Raw genomic sequence first — 19,410 nt, 5'->3', positions numbered from 1 at the left:
AACTTTTTTTTCAAAATGCTCAAACAATTTCAATCTAAAATATGCATACGATTGTGTAAATAATAGAACATCCACAAAATTTTAGCCCTCGGTTGACAGTCCATATAATTTTTATTTATTTTTACAAAAATGCTCAAGGATTTCCAATCTCCTATCTAAAATCTATACAACTTTGTTAATAATAGAACACACAAAAACTTCTAGCCCATGGCTCATATGCAATAACATTGTAAATATTTCCTATTGTCCATTTGGAACCAGACCAGAATAAAACAATACGATTTTCTGGACCTTGTTTTGTGCTTATAAGATGCTTTGTAGAAAAGTTTGGAGGGTCTGGTACTTTATAGACTGAAAGTCTCCTCCTTTGAGGAATTCATAACAAAATATCTTTTAAGATTTCTTGAGGCAAAAGGAAAATGATGTCGTGGTTCCTGGTACATGTTGAGGCCTAAAAAACTAAATACATCTGGTTCAGGTTACCCGACCCTACCTACACAATAGGCAGCGACCCTACCGTTTTTATAGTTATTTGTTAAAAAAAAAAGTAAATAAAAAAAATATTTTTTTATATTTTTGGCCTGATAAAAAACCCACAAGATAGTAGAAGTTAGGGTAAACATTTTAACTTGGAAAAAGTATCTATACATAATTATTCAATTCTTGTCTTGTTTCATACAAACAAATTCTGAAATTAATACTGCCAAGAAAGAAATACAATTAAATTAATTACAAGTAAATTGTATCACCTTGTACAAATCATAGTGCCATATGGTTAAATTAGTTAAAAATATTAATATAAACAAATATGATCGACACTTCAAAAAGGGTCGGTCAGGTATTGGAACCACAGCATTATTCTTGTTTGGCCTAGCAAAATATCGGCCAACTAGCTAGTGATATCTTCAGATAAAATGCAGCCAGGCATCTTAAAAGTCTGACGGTTTTAAAAGAAAGCTAACATGGGATTGGAATTTCCATGGGAATTATTTGTAGAGTTTGAAATATTGAAGTTTTTTTTATTTTATGACTTAGAAACATTATAAGATACGAGTTGTGTAGATAGGATTATAGCTGGGACAAATAAGTTATGCAATACCGGTCTGCTTGGGGTGGGGTTGACGTGGTCCAGGGGGATTTTCATTTTCTGATTTCTGTAGATTTGTTATCTGGCATATCAAGAGATACTGTATGCCAGCGCTAAATCAAGGAATAGATGAACAAAAAATAGAGTTGTTTACATAAGAAATATAAATATTACAAGAGATATTGTTGCAGCTGCAGTTTTTGCCTCTAGAGATATATATAATAACAATGTCCATGAAATAAATCTTCTAGTCTGCATGTTACTCAATTTGTTCCCATGAAATTTCATTCACTGCTTATTCTTCACCATAGAATGTTAGGTACCCATACAGGGTCGGGGGTGGGGTTGTTGGGACCATCATTTAGGGGGGTAGGCAGGTTTTGCACATTGTATTGGGCAGTGAATAATGGAATTAGCTTCATGAATTTCATAGAAAATGTTAAAAATTGTTCTTATTTGAAGTGATATTTGGTTTCAACTATTAAATACATGAGTTTTTTTAATTCACCGATATATAATCATGTTTCAAATTTTAATCAAAACATATGAAATATTTAATTTTCGTAAGCATTTAATTTTTTGAAGGCAGGGCTAGGTGCACATTCTGGGTTCCACGAGGGCAGAAGGGTGCTTCCAAAAAAAGGGACAGGATGCAGCACCCTCACATAACCCTTAAGCTAAAACAATATACATTATTTGTTCTGTATATTTCTTAACATGGCATTAACAGTAGGATTTCGTTATTCATTTTTTTTAAACTTATTTATTTAACAATGATTGTGAAACAAGTTTTTTCAACATTAATCACTGTCGTTGGCATGATTTAATGCAAGCGTGCGGCCTTGTGTTGTGGGAGAATCCGGGAGGAAACTCTTTTGTCTAGCTTGGTGACCACAAACCTAATTTGCAGTTCACAGACTTGGAACCGAACCTGTGACATATTTGTGAGAATGAAGTCAGTGTGCTTACCAGGCGACAGATGATACATGCTTTATTGTAAAATGAATGCAGTGGTTGAAATTAGCACGAGCCCGCAAGCCCTGCCCTGGTAAAATGTCTTCCGGGCTTGCTAAAATTCTGCAATTTATACAGCAGGGTTTGTTAAAAAAATGAAGCCTAGCAATATTATAAGAATTCCGGCTTGTTCATCCAAAAGACAAGGCTTTGATGACTGCTAAAGTATTTAAAAAAAAAATATTCCTTTCATTTCAGATTGTGAAATCACTTCTGGCTGGTCAGATGTTGTCAAGGCCAAGTATACAGGTAACACTTGTTCAGATGTTAAGCTTGTCTGTACATTTTTCAAGGAAACAATCAAAATATTGTCATAGCCTTGGTGTTATTGACTGCATTTTCATAGCCTTGGTGTCATTGGCAGCATTTTCATAGCTTTGGTGTCGTCGGAAGCATTGTCATAGCCTTGCTGTCGTTGGCAGCATTGTCATAGCCTTGGTGTTGTAGGTAGCATTGTCATAGCCTTGGTGTTGTAGGTAGCAATGTCATGGCATTAGTGTCATAGGCAGCATTGTTATAGCCTTGCTGTCGTCAGCAGCATTGTCATAGCATTAGTGTCGTCGGCAGCATTGTCATAGCCTTGGTGTCGTTGGCAGCATTGTCATAGCCTTGGTATCGTTGGCAGCATTGTCATAGCCTTGGTGTTATTGACTGCATTTTCATAGCCTTGGTGTCGTTGGCAGCATTGTCATAGCTTTGGTGTCGTCGGAAGCATTGTCATAGCCTTGCTGTCGTTGGCAGCATTGTCATAGCCTTGGTGTTGTAGGTAGCATTGTCATAGCCTTGGTGTTGTAGGTAGCATTGTCATGGCATTAGTGTCATCGGCAGCATTGTTATAGCCTTGCTGTCGTCGGCAGCATTGTCATAGCATTAGTGTCGTCGGCAGCATTGTCATAACTTGGTGTCGTTGGCAGCATTGTCATAGCCCTGGTACCGTTGGCAGCATTGTCATAGCATTGTTGTCATTGGCAGCATTAGGATAACTTTCAGGTGTCGTTGGCAGCATTGTCATAGCATTGTTGTCGTTGGCAGCATTAGGATAACTTTCAGCTGTCGTTGGCAGCATTGTCATAGCATTGGTGTCGTTGGCAGCATTAAGATAACTTTCAGGTGTTGTCGGCAGCATTGTCATAGCATTGTTGTCGTTGGCAGCATTAGGATAACTTTCAGGTGTCATTGGCAGCATTTTTATAGCGTTTAACTTGGTGCATGCTAAAACTTTAAATCTCAATTAATTAACCTCATCCAAAACTCGAGAGTAAAGGTTTAAACTAATTGACTTTCATAAAACTTAAGTGCATACATTGCTAGCGACAATAAATGTACGTGCACAAATTTAGCAAGCTGGTCCTTAATAATTGTTGAGGTATGCCCATTTTCATTTAAAAAAAACCGACAACAAATCAGACTAGACAAGTGTTGTTGGCGCGTGCAGTGTTCTTGTTAACACTTGAAATAGACAAGTTAAGTTGTGAAGGGGGGTTAAAGGTGCAGGTTAAGTTATTAAAATGAGACCAACGGGAAATTTCACTTCAGAGTTCGTAAAGTATGTCTGAGGCCCATCATCCAAGTCTGGTATTTCGAGTGAGTCTCACCATCTTGTAAAAAAGAAATGCCAAATTTGCAAGAGACATTTAGGACTTTAAAAATGTGACAATAAAGTTTTGGTCTGGTTAAAGAGATTTCTGAGCGTGTGATGTATGGTTGCTATTGACGAAAAAAGCACACTACTCTGCTGATGATTTTGTCGGAGTGATTCCCCTTGATCAACCAATTATTTCAGAAATTTGTCCTACATTATCTAACATTCTAATTTGTAACTCGGCTTTTAAAGTGTTTCGGAAATTGCCGAGTCATTACTATCTAGTATCATTGAAATCATCGTTTGAAGTGTCCAGTAATCAGTATAACAATGATAATTATTCAATTATTTGGCGGCTGTCTCCTTTTAAGTGTCTCGCGTAATCATTGATAGAAATTTTTGACACTTGAATTATCTAACTTGAAATGTTTGCAAAAAGTAGAGTCAAGATAGTAGATCAAATTTTGTTAACTGTGAGGTAGAAATGGTTACATGGATGTATTGGTTAGGTTTTATTTTTGAAACAGAATGGCTCATCCCTGCATTCATGTCCATTCTCGACAGGTTGTTTCGAAAATGTCAGCTTGACGCATGGTATTAAGAATTTTCCTGTTTCTCAAAATCGGGACTTATTATAAAACCTGGTTTTTAATGAAAACCCAGTTATAAGAATGAGGATGTCATTGGACCGGCAAATGGGCAGACTGGCAAACAGAAAACATTGGCTCCGCCGAATAGCTTTGGTTAGCATTGATGGAACTTGGTGTGGAGGTAGCTTATGTGAAGAGCTAGCTTGGGATTGCTTTTTGATGGTGATGGGGTCAAGGTCAAGGTTAACTTAAGTCTAGGTCAAGATTAATTTAAGCTAGGATTAATGGATAGTAAATGAACTTGATGTGTTACAAGGGAGCTTGTGTTTTTGATTGCTTTTTGATGGTGATGGGGTCAAAGTCTAGGTCTAGGTTACTTTCAAGGTCAACGTTACTAAATTAATCAGAAAAATGGTTTCTGGCCAATAACCTAGTTAGGATTGATCGAAAGTGATGAAACTTGGCACATAGATAACTTATATGAAGAGATGGCTTCTTTATATTTTATTATGTACGGTAGGTTAAATATATTCAAATTACCGTTTAATTCAACTTCTCAAAATCTTGCTAGAAGTTGTAAATGTAATTTTAATGTATTTTCAATTAAGATTTCCAATGATTCTGTTGATTTCCATCCATTATTTAATGTTTAATCTGGCAGTCAGGTTAAATTTCTTAAACTTGGCCAGCTGGATTGTTTACTTGTCCTGGGCTCCTAACAAGGGGGTTGTTTCGAAGACTGTTACATGGGTTAAAAGTTTTCTGTAAGGATCCAATATTTTATCAAGAAATAGCATATAATTACATACTCTTAAATTGCCTGGAAAATGATCAAAGAGAAATAAACAAATTCATATAGACATCGCTAGAGCTCGATAACGGCAGCTCCTGGTGCCAGTCTATTCTCCAAATTGCACAACAGGGTTTAGAGATAAACATTTGACCTAACTTGGTCTAGATGAGAATTTAATGACTTTAAACATTTTCTACCTAAATGCTGTATTTATTCAAATAAATTCCCACATGAATTTCTGATGAATTTGCATTGAACATGTTTTTGAAAGTTCAGAGAATATAATTAGTTTATGTACATTTTAAATGCGTAAAATATCTGGGCATCAATAGAAAGTTATTTGTCAAGTAGAAATGGAATATTGGACATAACAGTGTCCAAAACAGACCTTTAATAGCGGTCATCGAAATTGGACTTAAGGATGAAGAAGCCCGAATTCTTACACTTAAGGGCTCAATGGCAAAAAATGGATAATAAGCCGTGCAATATGAGCAAGCCCGGGACTGCATCTTATCAGTGTTAAAGCTGCACTCGCACAGATTGAATGTTTTTACGACTTTTTTATTTTCTGTCTTGGAAGGAGCCAATTTTTGCGAAAATTCATGGAAACAAGTTATATAAGACTGCTGAAATAAAATAGATCGCAGATTTTTACATTTAAATTCAAAAATTGATGTTTTATGCATTGTTCTTAAACTGTTAGTAATGGTTTAAGCCATAAAACATTAATTTTCGAACGGAAATATGAAAATCTGCGATCTGAAATTTCGTCGGCAATTTTATATCCACTCTTGCGCACAGTGGTCAGCAATTGGCTCATGGTGAGCATTATTTGATAAGCTTATAGAGAGCTGAATTTTCTACTCTCTGTACCCTGTTCGTAGGAGTGTATCATTGGTTGGCAGATAATGACGCAAAAATTTGCTCTTTCCAAGACAAAAAATAAAAAAAAGTTGTAAAAACAGTAAATCTGCGAGATTGCAGCTTTAAGGGCTTGTGGGCAGCACAGAGGTGTCGAAATATTCTCTATGAATTCTTTATTAAACTTAAAGTAGATTTGTTTATAACAAAACAAGAAGACTGTCTAGTAATATTTCTTTGGAATGTCTAAACTGTTTTGAAATGCTTCCTCATAATCCAGAAATAGCTGTGTTTAATATAAACTTTCTATATCGTAAGTAATAAGTGTTAGCTGTGCAAAATCATGTCTTATGTTTTTATACAGAATTATATGCACAATCTATAAAAAGCTTCTGAACAATAAACAGTGTCAAAAGCTTTCATCGCCATGAAAACAAAAAATATTGGGTAAACCAGACCGCTTGATTTTTTTGCACTTTAAAAGCACTCAACTTGCATATATATTCAAAAATAATGCATCAACAATTTCAACCTATATATCATGTTTTTTATTATTTTTTTATATGCAAGTGAAGGACTTATTTTGATGTAAACCTGAAAAACAAACAAATTTGAAGGACATAACTTAAATAATTTATTTACTGTAGAATTATTATGAATTTGATAACAAACATTATGAAAAGGGCATTGCTGAGCATCTCTGATATATATTAATCTAAAAAAAAAAAGAAGTAATATTTAAAAAAAAAATAGGGGTGGGGGGCGGGATCCAGCAGGGTTGGATGTTGCTAGCTAGTCGAGGGCTTTTAAAGATAGTTTTTCGAGTAACTGGAAACATAACTATTTTTAAGGCCGTAGAATAAAAATAAAATATTAAAATTGTACTAAGCAAGCAAGTGAAAAATGAGTTACAGGAGTGTTTAAAATTAAAAGTAATGTCAGACAAAGACATTTTGAGTACATCCAACAGCTATGTAGTTATTAATATTTAAATTCCCTTGCAGTTTTTAGCAAGTGAGAAAAACAAACAGTATAAAGGTTTGGACCAGTTTGAAATGGTATATGAACTATGTATGAACATAAATACTGCTCATTGGCGTTTCAATAGAAGTACACATACCAGACTGTTTGGAGCCAAATGAATTTGTAACAGTTTGAATATACAGGGAAAAACAGTGTACAGTGGTGATGGTTAATGTGAATAATAACCATCCCTACATAGGTGTATATATGTATTCAGTTGTCGCAATGAGACTTTGGGATGAACAAGGCTGAATTTTTACTCTTTTTTTTTACTTAGCATAAGAAATTGGAACAAGCCCAGTGTTTTAAAAAAGATGTGAAATGCAGATTTTGGGCTTCTGGGTTTGTGGTCATTTTGAGCACTGTTTGTTTTCAGCCAGCCCGGTAGACATTTTACAAGTGCATGGGCTTGCGGGCTTTGGTCATTTTTAGCACTGTATATTTTTAGCAAGCCCGGTAGGCATTTTACAAGTGCATATGGGCTTGCGGGCTTTGGTCATTTTGAGTACTGTATATTTTCAGCAAGCCCGGCATTTTACAAGTGGAGGGCTTGCAAGTTTTCTCATTTTTAGCACTTTGTGTTTTCAGCAAGCCGGGTAAGCACCATACAAGTGCTGGTCTTGTGGGCTTTGCTCATTTTGACCAATGTATGTTGGGCAAGTCTGTCAACCAGTGCTTATTGATTAAAAATGTCTTAAAAGTGGTGTAACTGATGTAAAAAAAACTTGAAACATATCTTTTTCTTCTACAATTCCATTTTTTATTGTAGTTGACCTCGACCGGCCTCCAGATGACCCTGAAGAGGCGGTTTCCATGGAAACGGGCATGACACCGACCCCAAGGCAGGAATTCTCAGGTATATAAAACATTCTATGTTAAAATTTGCACTGAGGGTAATGAATTTTACTGTTTTTGGTACATGGTCACTCCCTGCTGAAATTGATTGAAATTAGAGCATATGTTCTTTGTATTGTATTGATTAATTTTTCCATTAAAGACTATTAAGGTGGAATTAAAAAAAAAATGCATTTCATGTTTTGAAAATGAAATCAGAATTCACCATGTTCTCGCAATCTACCTGGCATATTATCCATCCTCTCCGCTAAATTTGGGAACTTTTTTTGCTTATCAACATTTTCAAGGAAATATTCAAAGTATTGTTATAATGCATTTGTCCCAGCATGACAACTGTTGTAAAGTCATTTGGAAACTTTAATGTTGTGCCAGACCTTGACTTGAAAACCATTAAGGATAGCATTGTTACATCAAACTTGGCAGACATGTTCATTTGATGCACATAAATACTATAGGACACATAACTCTGGTTAAATTTAAATTTTGTGGAGATATGTCTATTGATTGACTGAAAAAATTATAGAATTATTTGTGCATGAACTTGATTTTTAATTTGTTAAGTATCGAACCTCCAATTATTCATTGATGATAGATATTATAGCAAAAAAGTGTTAAAAATTGACATTTCACTATTTCCAACAGTGAAAATATCAAATTGATATTTCACTAGTTTGACATTTTAGCCTGCACTCACTTCCAAATTTAAAGTCAGCGGGCACAGGGGTGGGACATTATTTCAACGACGTCATTTCCGAAATGATGTTACATGCGCATACAAATTGGCAGGTTTTCCTAAAGAAATGTAAATTAAACTCCTGGCCCCAATTTCTCGAAACTTCTTAAGTCCCTTATAACAGGATTAAGCTAAACTCACTATTTTTGTTGTTCTATAATATGCGTTATATTTACTTCTTTAAGAGTTTTTATCAATTATATAAGAATAATATGTATGCTTATTAGAAGAAACCATTTTTCATATATCAAAATCCATTATTGGTATGTATTTTGGCTGATTAAAATAAGCGACTTAAGCCTGTTAAGCTTAAGAAGTTTCGAGAAATTGGGGCCAGTTGATCAATACTCCGAAGTTTAGGCATATAATAAAAAGAAAAATTGTTTGTTTGCAGTAACTTTGACCTTGTGAACACCTTAAGTGATTATATCAATTATATTTTGGTGGTACTCCGTGAAAATATATTCCGATATTACACTGAAACAAACAATTATCCTGTATCTGATATAAAAAGGTTAGGCAGAAGTAAGTCATGTTTTGAGTTTTAAGTTCTAGCGGTCAAATCAAAAGCATACCAATGTCATGTCCTGTCAAAAGTGTGTGAGTTACGTACGATACGGTTTACCTTAAGGGCTTGGCATCAATGAAGGGTTTTGACAAATCTGTCAATGCAAATTAATTATTGCAATTTGGAAACTATGCACGTTCATTATCAGGTGCCAAATACCTGTCAAATGAAATATTTTAAAAATGAAAACAAATATATTTGCACAATTTTAGTTTATTCTCTTATAATATTTAAAGGTTTATTAATACACATTTTTTTTTTTAGTTTTTTTTTAATAATTTGCCTGTTATTGAAGTTTCTGTATAATAAATAATATATGTGCTCTATTTATTATTATGTTGCCAAATAATATTTAAAAAAAATTATAAAATAAAATTAAAAAAGAAATGCATTGGTGTTTCATCATATAGGAGCGATGAAAAGGCTGTGAGAACGAAATAGTTATTTTTAAAAGTATTGAGTTATATGAAGTATGAGAAATAAAACCATCGGTATGATTAAGTACAAAATGATTTTTAATGTTTGCTCGCACGTCAAGTAATCCATCAGAATTGTTGTTTACCTCCGGTTTGTTGGTTTTTTGCTAAGGTGTGGGCAATACGCGACATGTTGACATGGACTCTTGTTACTACGAAAATGCCTTTTTTTTATGGAAGAATATAGTACTGAATATAGTATTATATGAAAATATATGGTGGTAGGTCATTAGTTTCTGATGTACTTACAAAAAATAGATTGATGTGAATTGCAGTCATATAACCATTTATTTTGTGTAAGTACGTATGAATTGTCTTTAACCTTTTTAGTGGTCTACAAATTTTTGTGTAAACTACTTGCTAAATGGGCCAGCCACTGTTTATTTTATCACTTCACCTGATCCAAATCAATGGGGGGGGGGGGCACCAAGCAAAAAGTTTTATTTTTCATTTTAATAAAGCCAAAAAATAAGAGAAATAAAATACACCAAAAATGCACCATTTAGTTCAGTAAATGTTAAAAAAAAGCTTCCAACACTTAAAACGAAATAAATTTTACTTTAGTCGGAGGGGCAAAAGTCAAAAGGTTTAGCCCCTTAGTTACGCCCCCTCTAACGTCAAATCCTGGAACCGCCCCTGGGTACTATAACAATTGTTCTGAAATTAAGAAGTTTTGAAATGCTGACAATTTGAATAACCCTAAATATATATATAAAATTCCATGTATCGAACTGCATTTCATAAAATGTCATGACCGATTTGAGTGCTGAAAATATGTTATTCTATAAACAATATCTTTTCAAACGCTTGCAAAATGTTTCTTTAGTGATATTTTATGATTTATTGAGCAAGGTCGTGCAAAAAAAATGACTTAAGTGGTTAGAGCGCTTTATAAATATTTAAACTATTGAAGCGACCACAGTTTTTACGTGTAAACATAGAATACTCATTCATTCAGGTTTTTGGGAGAAGAATTGATAACTCAGCGTTACGCTTGACGAGCCTTTAAACGGTTTACATTGAATAAGCGCTGCGACATAAATATTTTTACAATGAGTTGAAGTTAAAATCCTTAACAATTTAATAGTAAATGCTACTACTTGGATATCACACAAAATTCGCAAAAACTGGTTGAAATGCACAGCTGTTATCCATAATGGAATTATTTTGTTGCTAATGGGTTTAAGACAAATACAATTTCAGCTTAAACTGTTTGTTAAAAGTTGGTAATCTGAATGCGTCCCTATTGACTTACGCTGTAGGGCAATTTATGATAGAAAACCAAATTAAAATTAAACCTCTTAAATGTGTCAAAAGGCATTTTTAAGGATCGGTTGTAAATGGTATATTACTGTGAAGTACAGTTGAAATTCTGAAATATTGTTTACAAAAGATTTCAATGTTTATTAAGTGAATCTTGAAGCAGTCCAGTCATGAAGTATTTGTTGACTTGAAGAGCTGAAATGCAGATTTATTGCCCCTTATTTACATATTATATGCAAATAAAGGCACAATAATGGCGAAAAAGTAAAACAATATTCAGATTTGCATGACTAATTTTGCCAATGCAGCAGAAATGAAAGAAAAAAAATCAATTTTGTAAATATAATACAAAAGGGAAAATTTTGGATCACCAAAATGTTCCAAATATGTGAAATTTTAATGTAACAGTTACATCTGACATGCACTTTAGTGATTTTTTGGGTGTAATTTACTGCCTTCTAAAGCATGCGAAAACATTTCCATTTTTCCCCAAAAAAATTCTTTCCCCAATTTGATTAATGTAGATTACTTTAATGACTAAAAAAAGCAATGAATTTCTTATATATAAACAAAATCTTGACAATACTTACTCTTTCACAGCATAATGTATGCGTGAAAAAGTTAGAACATGTATATTTACCATTATATTAGCTATTTTGGCCTGATTTTGTATTTTTCCCAAAGTCTACTCTTTTTTTCTCAATTTGTAAGACACAGGCAGTAAAAATAATTCCAAAAAATCCACTGTACTTGTGTGCCATTTATTATTGTTATGATTTAAGTGCACATTCCTCTTTTGAATCTTTAAATACCAGAAAGGACAACTTTTTAGAATTGCTGTGAGCTAGCTACTAGTTTATGAACTATAGCATTTAAAGGGGAGTACAAGAATTTAAGGCCTTGAAAACTGACACATTTCAGACAGTATTATCACATAAAAAACTTAAGGGTAGTCGGTCTCCAAATAGTGCGCATTTGGTCAGGTAGGTAGAGCAAACAACATTTCTATTACGACTTATAAATGAATTGTTGATTCCAGTGTCAAATTGTTTTTTGGCTTTGTTTATCTGTTTTTGAGGAGAACATTTTTCAGTTATGGGGATTTTGTCATATTTTGGTGGAACTTGCGCAAAAACATTAGCCAAACTCATGGTCATGTCTCAAAAACAGAACAGTACACTCTTAGTGGTAGACCAACTTTCATATTTCCCTACACTGATTTTTGGCGTATAAAAAATTATATATATACTACGTATATCCATCAAAACATTGAATGTATGACTAGCTAGCTGTCCGCTTCTATCGGGGTATCAGCCCTTGTACTGTAGGTCAGTTGATCAGTTGAGCGAGGAATTACAATTGTGGTGGAAACTCATAGAACAAATACAGTTTATCAGACGCTGAGTTCTGCCACAGGGTCATGGAAACAAACATTATTTTTTTGCCTAATTTTGAAATTATAGCTTCATTAGCAAATTATTATGATAACTGGTTTGAATATAATCACCTTAAATTAAATGATGAAATACCACTCCTCTGGAAATTATCTTTGGGCTGATAAATTATATTCATTGTCTGATTAGTCATCTAATTGTACAGTGCAATTAAGTGATACAATAACTCTAAAAGAACAAGGCTTGGATTTGAAATAATTCTGTCTCCAGTCAAAAAATAAAAATGTCCCTCCCTTTCAACTGGGGAGACTATTTGTGGTTTCCCTGATTGAAGAGTAATCAAGGGAAAGAGAAATCCAGCCTTGGAGTCTAAAGACATTAAATGAACCCAATGGAAAATGAGGAACAACATGGAAGAAAATGAAATGAATTAAATTCAGACAGAAGTTTTTACTAGAAACAAGAAGAAGTGAAATCTCTGTCTCGGCAAAGATTAATATCATTTTCCTGGTGCCACAAAGTTGAAGAGCTAAGTAGAATTAAATTGAGAATGTATATAAAAAAGACATGGTTTATAGCTTAGGGAAAATGTCATAACAAGGCTGTTGTTTGTTATGCTTTGAAGATAATTGGCTGTAGTTAGAAATAGAGATGAATCAATTATTTATGCACAATGTCTGAAGTTTTTGTTTTCAAGGAATATTACAAAAGACAATGTGTGCACAGTGATGACTTTCGGATTTTTGGACGAAGAAATCCGAAATACTATCACTTTAGGTCACCGACTACTAAACAATTTCTCTATAAAATGTAAATATATTTTTTAGATCAAGTAGATCCAGCATTTTCAGCATGTTTTTGAAATCTCAAATCATTCAGCTTCAAATCCTATAAAGATGGAAAGTTCAGCCAATGGTCTGAGATGATCTTAGGCCTAAAAAAAATTTTGTTTGGTAAGGGTTACATCCTTTTCAAAAATAGGTAGGGTAGGTAGGCTTTTTTTATTTTTTTATTAGGCTTTAAGTTACACACCACCATTGTTATTCCCTATATAATTCAATGTAAAACTATAATTTTTAGACAACACTTAAAGGCATTTCGATCGAATGCAGGCTATGATAACCACATATATTCTTAAAGTACAAGCTTTAAATTACCTTTTAAGCCAATAAAAAAGGGGGGTCAAGTTATTCCTAAGAAAAATCACTCCACTTGAAAAACAAAGTCTAAAAATTGCACCGTCCGCCATGACAGTTCTTTCAAAATGACCTTTCAACTATAGGGCAGCGGTTTATGCTTTAATCTCTACTCTCAATGATAAATCAAGCAAGAATAGATACTTAAGGTGTAAAAGTTTGAGGTATAATGATAGTTTTGATTTACAGTGTATTGAGCATGTGAAAACATGTCTATCAATCATAAGAACATTTTTTTTATTGAGAATTTTCCACACAACGGAAGTACATAATTATGACGTTATGGTGACGTCATTCCTTTATATAAAATGTCATTTTCATCATTGGAGAGAATAGTGTTAAAGTTATCTCCTGTATAAGCATTTAAGGTTTTAAACTCCATATTTAAAAACCAAAAATAATTAAAAAAAATTCATTTTTTTTTCAAACTGACTATAAAAACGGTAGGGTCGGCGCCTATTCCGTAGGTAGGGTCGGGTAACCCGAACCAAATGTATTTTTTTTTTAGGCCTTACCATGACTTTGATTCACTGCCATGTGTCAGTTAAAGAAATAGGGCATGTAACAATGAGTTGGCACTCCTGAATGGTGTAATTTGCCTTGTCCATCTGTGAAAAATGCTGACCATGTCTGACAATGATCAACCCATACTCTGTCATCTTTAACAATTTTCTGTCTAGCCATGTTGAACTATATACTGTCCATGGTTGACTATGGCGGAACTGCCATCTTACTATTGTCTGACCATGGTGGAAACAATTGTGGCCATAGATGGAAACGGTTAACCACATTTAAAAAAAACAACAACATTGTTGGCCTTGGTGCCTTTTGTAAATGTTTAGGCCATGGTTTAGAATGGTTAACCACATATAGAAAAAACATGGTTGGCCTTGGTGTCTATTGTAAATGTTAAGACCATGGTTGACCATAAAGACCATGATTTACTGAGGTTAAACATTCCATGGTCAACCGATGGTCAGAAATGATGATATGGACATGAGTGGTGCTTGGAATGAAATTTTTTAACATTCTTTGCTATAAATGTATAATAAACGAAATCCCGACTAAAAAAATCAGGGCTTGTGCTAATTTCGACCACAAGACAATTATTTCTCTGGTCAATAAGGCACTATGGTGAAGTATTTTTTTAATGCTTGGTGAAGCATATATATGAATGATATAATTCTAAGGCTTAAATATCAGTTTGCACACTCTTTAAAAAAATATAATCATAACAGGAATGTTGTTTTTCTCATGCTTGGACATTTTTTTAAATTATTCATATATCTATAAAATAATCTATCTTATCTTATCAGTGAAATAGCCCAGAATGTTTCCTTCAGTCTTTACAATTTCTAAGAGAGACCATTGTCTGCCAGTGACCATTACAACAAGATTATATCTGTACAGTTATGGGCCATTTGGTCTCCAACTATTGAACACTGTCCCAAAGAGGCGTTTGTAAGGCCAGACAAACTAGTATTAGGTTTTGGGGCCATGTTTTTGCCCAAAATCTTGAACATTTTATGAGTAATGGTCAATGTTGAACAACATCGAGGCAATGACTAAACCTAACCTATTTCAGATCAGGTTAATTGTGATTGCCTTGGTGTTGTTAAACCTTGGCCATAACTTATAAGTCGTTCAAAATTTTTAGCTTAATCTTGGTACACATTTTGCCAGAGACAATTATACACTTGATTGGTTATACAAGGCATACTACTCTTGCTTAAATAATTTTTGAGTTATGCCCCTTTTTCTAATGTAAAATAACAGATGAGCATTTGTTCTCTCCTGATGGCTCTCTTGTTATATAAATGGTACTGCTGGAGATTAATCTTTTCTATCAATATAGCAAAATTATGGTACATTTGGAATGTATTGCATTTTATCACAAGTTCCCCCCCCCCCTCCCCCCCCCCCCTCCCCCCCACACACACCAAAACAAAATTAAGGTGGGGGTTTATAAGACAGGAAGAATACAAATCTAGCAAGCCAAAAAAAAAATCCCTTAGCCTTATTGCCTCAATACTGTCCCTAAAGTGGCGTCTTAAAAATGTCCAGAGTTGCCAAGTCCAGGATGGCTTAATAATATTTGCTAGTTCTTGGAGACTAGATTCTGACATTGTCCAGTATTTCTGGCTGCTTGGAGTGTGTGTGTAGATTCAATGGAAGATAAATGTATCTTAGGGGACACTTCTAAGGTAGATAAGACGATTTTGCTTTCTACGACCCATATTACTGTTAAGAAATGACTGGACGGACTATATTGATGTATCTGGTGTTATTTTTGAAAGGTAGATAGTTTAGTGTTGCACTTAATCATGATATCTCTGTTGACTGTGCTAAGAATAACTTTAGTGGTATATTAATGTAATTTGGAGGAATTATGGGTAGGAGATAGTGTGTTATTGCTTTGATTGATATTGTTGACTGAACTCAGACATGATTGATTGTAATGGAGATAGTTAGCAATAACTTTTGTTAATGGAATAATGTTTATAAATCTTAAGTCTTGGATCCTGAATGAATCCCACTGTATGACATTATTATTATAATTTCTGCAGTTGGATATGCTTAAAAAATTATTGGAATAAAGGAAGGATGATCTAATATGGGGTTGCCTTTGTTATAGTTAGATGACAGGAAGTAAATTCTTAATGATTAAGATTATTACTTCAGGTCATCTAACTGACTTTCAATTCAACCTCATTGGCTGATACATTGGCAACGCAAAATCTGATGCAGGGAGTGTGTATCTGATGAGTGCCTATAGGCAGACCCACGAAAGTTGGAATTCTTAATGGCTTAGCACCAGACAATTGTAACCAAGGCCCCCTCCCCCCCAAAGCGTGGACTTTTTTTGGTCTAGCCAAGCCTGGGTATTATTCCCGCCCTGTGGAGACAAACTGTTGGTAAAATCCACGCCAAATGCCACGTCCATTTTGGTAAGGGGGTCTGTGAGCCTTTTTGATTTCAGGATAAAATGTGTCACTTTTATAATATATATACTAGGGATTTTTTTATCGGTATTTTTCCACTGTCAACATTTTTAGACACAACATTGTCAACATATTCAGACGCAGATATGACCAAATTCATGACTGATTTCGATCAAGTTATACGACTATAATCATTTATAGACTTTTTGACTATTGTGAGGTAGCCATTTGGACTGGTGAATCTGAATATGAGTATGATGGTGTAAGTATGTCTCTCTCCTTCCCATGCAATAAATTGGATGATCTATTTTAAAACGGACAGTAATTAACGGCCCTGGATTCCATTTGGACAGCTGATCATGTTATTCCCCCTCCTAGCAATTACTGGGATTATCTGCTTTAAAGGGACATTCTATCAGTTTGGGTTGCAATTTAAACAGTTTAAGTTCAATAATGTTAACATGTTAAGTTATTTAATTCCCTGAATTGAACAGACTTGATCATGCAGTCTGTTGGTCGTTGGTTGTACTTTAAACAACTATGGAAGAGATAATCAGACCATTGACAGCTCAGAAAAGCCATCAATGTTAAGTCTGGGTTAAAGATGCCATCTCGGCTGCTTGATTCCCTCAATTGAATTTAACAGACTCCATTGGTCGATCACATAAACTGTACCTTTAACAACTATGACAAAGATGATCAGACCATTGACTGCTTAGAAATCCATTTTTTATCGATGTTAAGTCAGGGTATTTGTTGAGATTTCGGCTACTTTAAATTCCCTCAATTGAACAAACTACATGGTCTATCACCCATACTGTACCTTTAACAACTATGACAAATATGATCAGACCATTGGCTACTTAGAAAAGCCAAATGACGCTATGTCTAGAAGCATGTTGCCATCTTGGCTGCTTTATTCCCAGCAATGGGACTGAAAGGACTCTTGATGTGACTCCATAGTGGGATGGTATGATTGGTCACCGTCTCGTATGCCACGTTGTTGCCCTGTTATTGTCGCCATATCGAGTAATTGAAATGCCCTTCAGGGAGAATTTTTCGAGGTTCGGCTGATGGTGGCAGACTTAATCGTGAATATTTGATTCATAGTTGATTAATTGTCATAAAAATCGTCTGCGGTGTTTGAAGTACACCACCGACACATGTTAGGTTTGAATTTGTTTAAATAATCGTGGTGATAATTATTTTAAAATGTCCAATCTTCGAACTTGTTTAAATATTCGTGGTGATAATTATTTTAAAATGTCCAATCTTCGAACTTGTTTAAATATTCGTGGTGGTGATAATTATAAAATGTCCAATCTGATCAGGTTGACAAAAAAGGTACTAAAAATGGTACAGTCATTAAAATTATACTTTCAGATCAGCATGTCTTAACTGTTTGGTTAGGGTATTTTTATTTGAAACCAAAAAAAAATATATATATAATGTTGATATAATTACTTTTAACATATAATTTGACTTTCAAATTGTATTAAAAATGGTAAAAATTGAAATGACAACTTTGTTCCTCGGTTATGACAGATCAATTTTTAATTAAGAAGATGCATATGTTTTTTTCAAATTTCAGACAATAAGCTTTGTACATATTATAGCAATTTCGACATAAAGACGAAGTCGTGGTTTTCTGTGTTGAAAACCGAAGACCAGTTGAAACATTCCTATCTTTGATGAAAAACATTTATTTTAAACACAATTGTGTCCATGGCAAACATGGTTAAAAATTGTAAAGACATTGAATTATGAGTCATAGTTGTGTTAAAGGCCCACAGTATAGATTACAGTCATGAACTATCAAAAAAAAAAAGATTTTCATTTTAATGCATTTTTATGTTTAAATTCATCTGACTTTCATGATTTTTAATAATAAAAAAGCATACTATTTGTGTAAATAATTCTTTTGATATTTGGGCGCATTTTTTACAAGGAAATTTGTGGCCTTATAATATAATACACACTGTTATTAATTAAAAATACTATTTATAAAGGCTAAAAATATTTCTATCTGAACACAAATCAAATGTTTTATTTGTTTTTATTTTGATCATTAAAGGCAAAAAAGTTCAATGAAATAAGCATTAAAATGATTTTTATTATTTTTAGCATCAAATGATATTTTGTCCCTTTAAAATCAATGTGTATATCAATTTAAAATGTCCATTTTCATAATGGAAAATTTGATAAGCTATGGAGTTTTTGGTATGTGTACACATAGTAATTATGAGCCGTTTGGTATATAGAAATGAAATATGATATGCGTTTAAATAGGTCAGAGTGGTTTTTAAGTATTGAAAAATGTTTTTATAGAAAAACTAATTTTGCGTCAGTATATATGGCTGAAGGTGAAGCATAATTATTTGAACAAACTATATATTATTATATTCTTAAAATATGGGGGAAAATCTGTGTGACAAAAATTCCTAAATTGTATTTCAGACTGTTGGAATAAATGTAAATTAATATATGATTTATAACTTTTCAATATTGGCTTTGTAAAGCTGATTCTTTTAGGATAATTAAGTGAGGGTGTAACCCTAAACGCCATTGGTACCCCACACCCACCCCACCCCACTTTGTAATCCCCCACTTAGTAAACCCTTACCCCACTTGGACCCCCCCCCCACTTGGTAACCCCCCACTTGGTACCCCTCCCAACCCACTTGATAACCCACACACACAATTGGATACCCCCACCCCTACTTTGACCCCCAACCCCAATTGAAAACTGCCACCCCCTACCCCACTTTGTAACCCAACCCTTCCTCTCTTGGAAAATCACACTCAACTTGGTAACCCCCACTTGGTAACCTCACTCCATTTGGTATCCCCACCCCAACCCACTTCGTAACAACACCTCCACCCCAACTTGGCAAACCCCACCCCAATTATTAACCAGCAACCCTCACTTGGTACCCCCACCCCACTTGATAAAACCTCACACCCCCCATCTTGCTATGCCACCCACCCCCACTTGTTACCCCCCTCCCCCAAACCTACCATCCACACTTGGTT

General features: G+C 34.2%; 2 protein-coding genes across 2 annotated transcripts in view; one reads left to right on the top strand and one right to left on the bottom strand.

Annotated features, from left to right (window-relative positions):
* Nucleotides 1–19,410, bottom strand: part of LOC128221230 (uncharacterized) — a 216,947-nt gene that overhangs the window by 112,442 nt on the left and 85,095 nt on the right. The gene's annotated exons all lie outside the window — the stretch shown is intronic.
* LOC128221234 (mothers against decapentaplegic homolog 6-like) overlaps nt 1–19,410 on the top strand; it is a 29,823-nt gene that overhangs the window by 3,570 nt on the left and 6,843 nt on the right. Inside the window, exons 2-3 of the mRNA XM_052929762.1 lie at nt 2,300–2,350; nt 7,720–7,806. Of these exons, the coding sequence (XP_052785722.1) occupies nt 2,300–2,350; nt 7,720–7,806 (138 nt within the window). The remainder of the gene's footprint in view (nt 1–2,299; nt 2,351–7,719; nt 7,807–19,410) is intronic.

The sequence above is a fragment of the Mya arenaria genome, chromosome 16 (genome assembly GCF_026914265.1).
Source record: "Mya arenaria isolate MELC-2E11 chromosome 16, ASM2691426v1".
Taxonomy (NCBI): domain Eukaryota; kingdom Metazoa; phylum Mollusca; class Bivalvia; order Myida; family Myidae; genus Mya; species Mya arenaria.
Note: the sequence above shows the minus strand (reverse complement) of the source record. Positions and strands in the feature narration are given on the sequence as shown.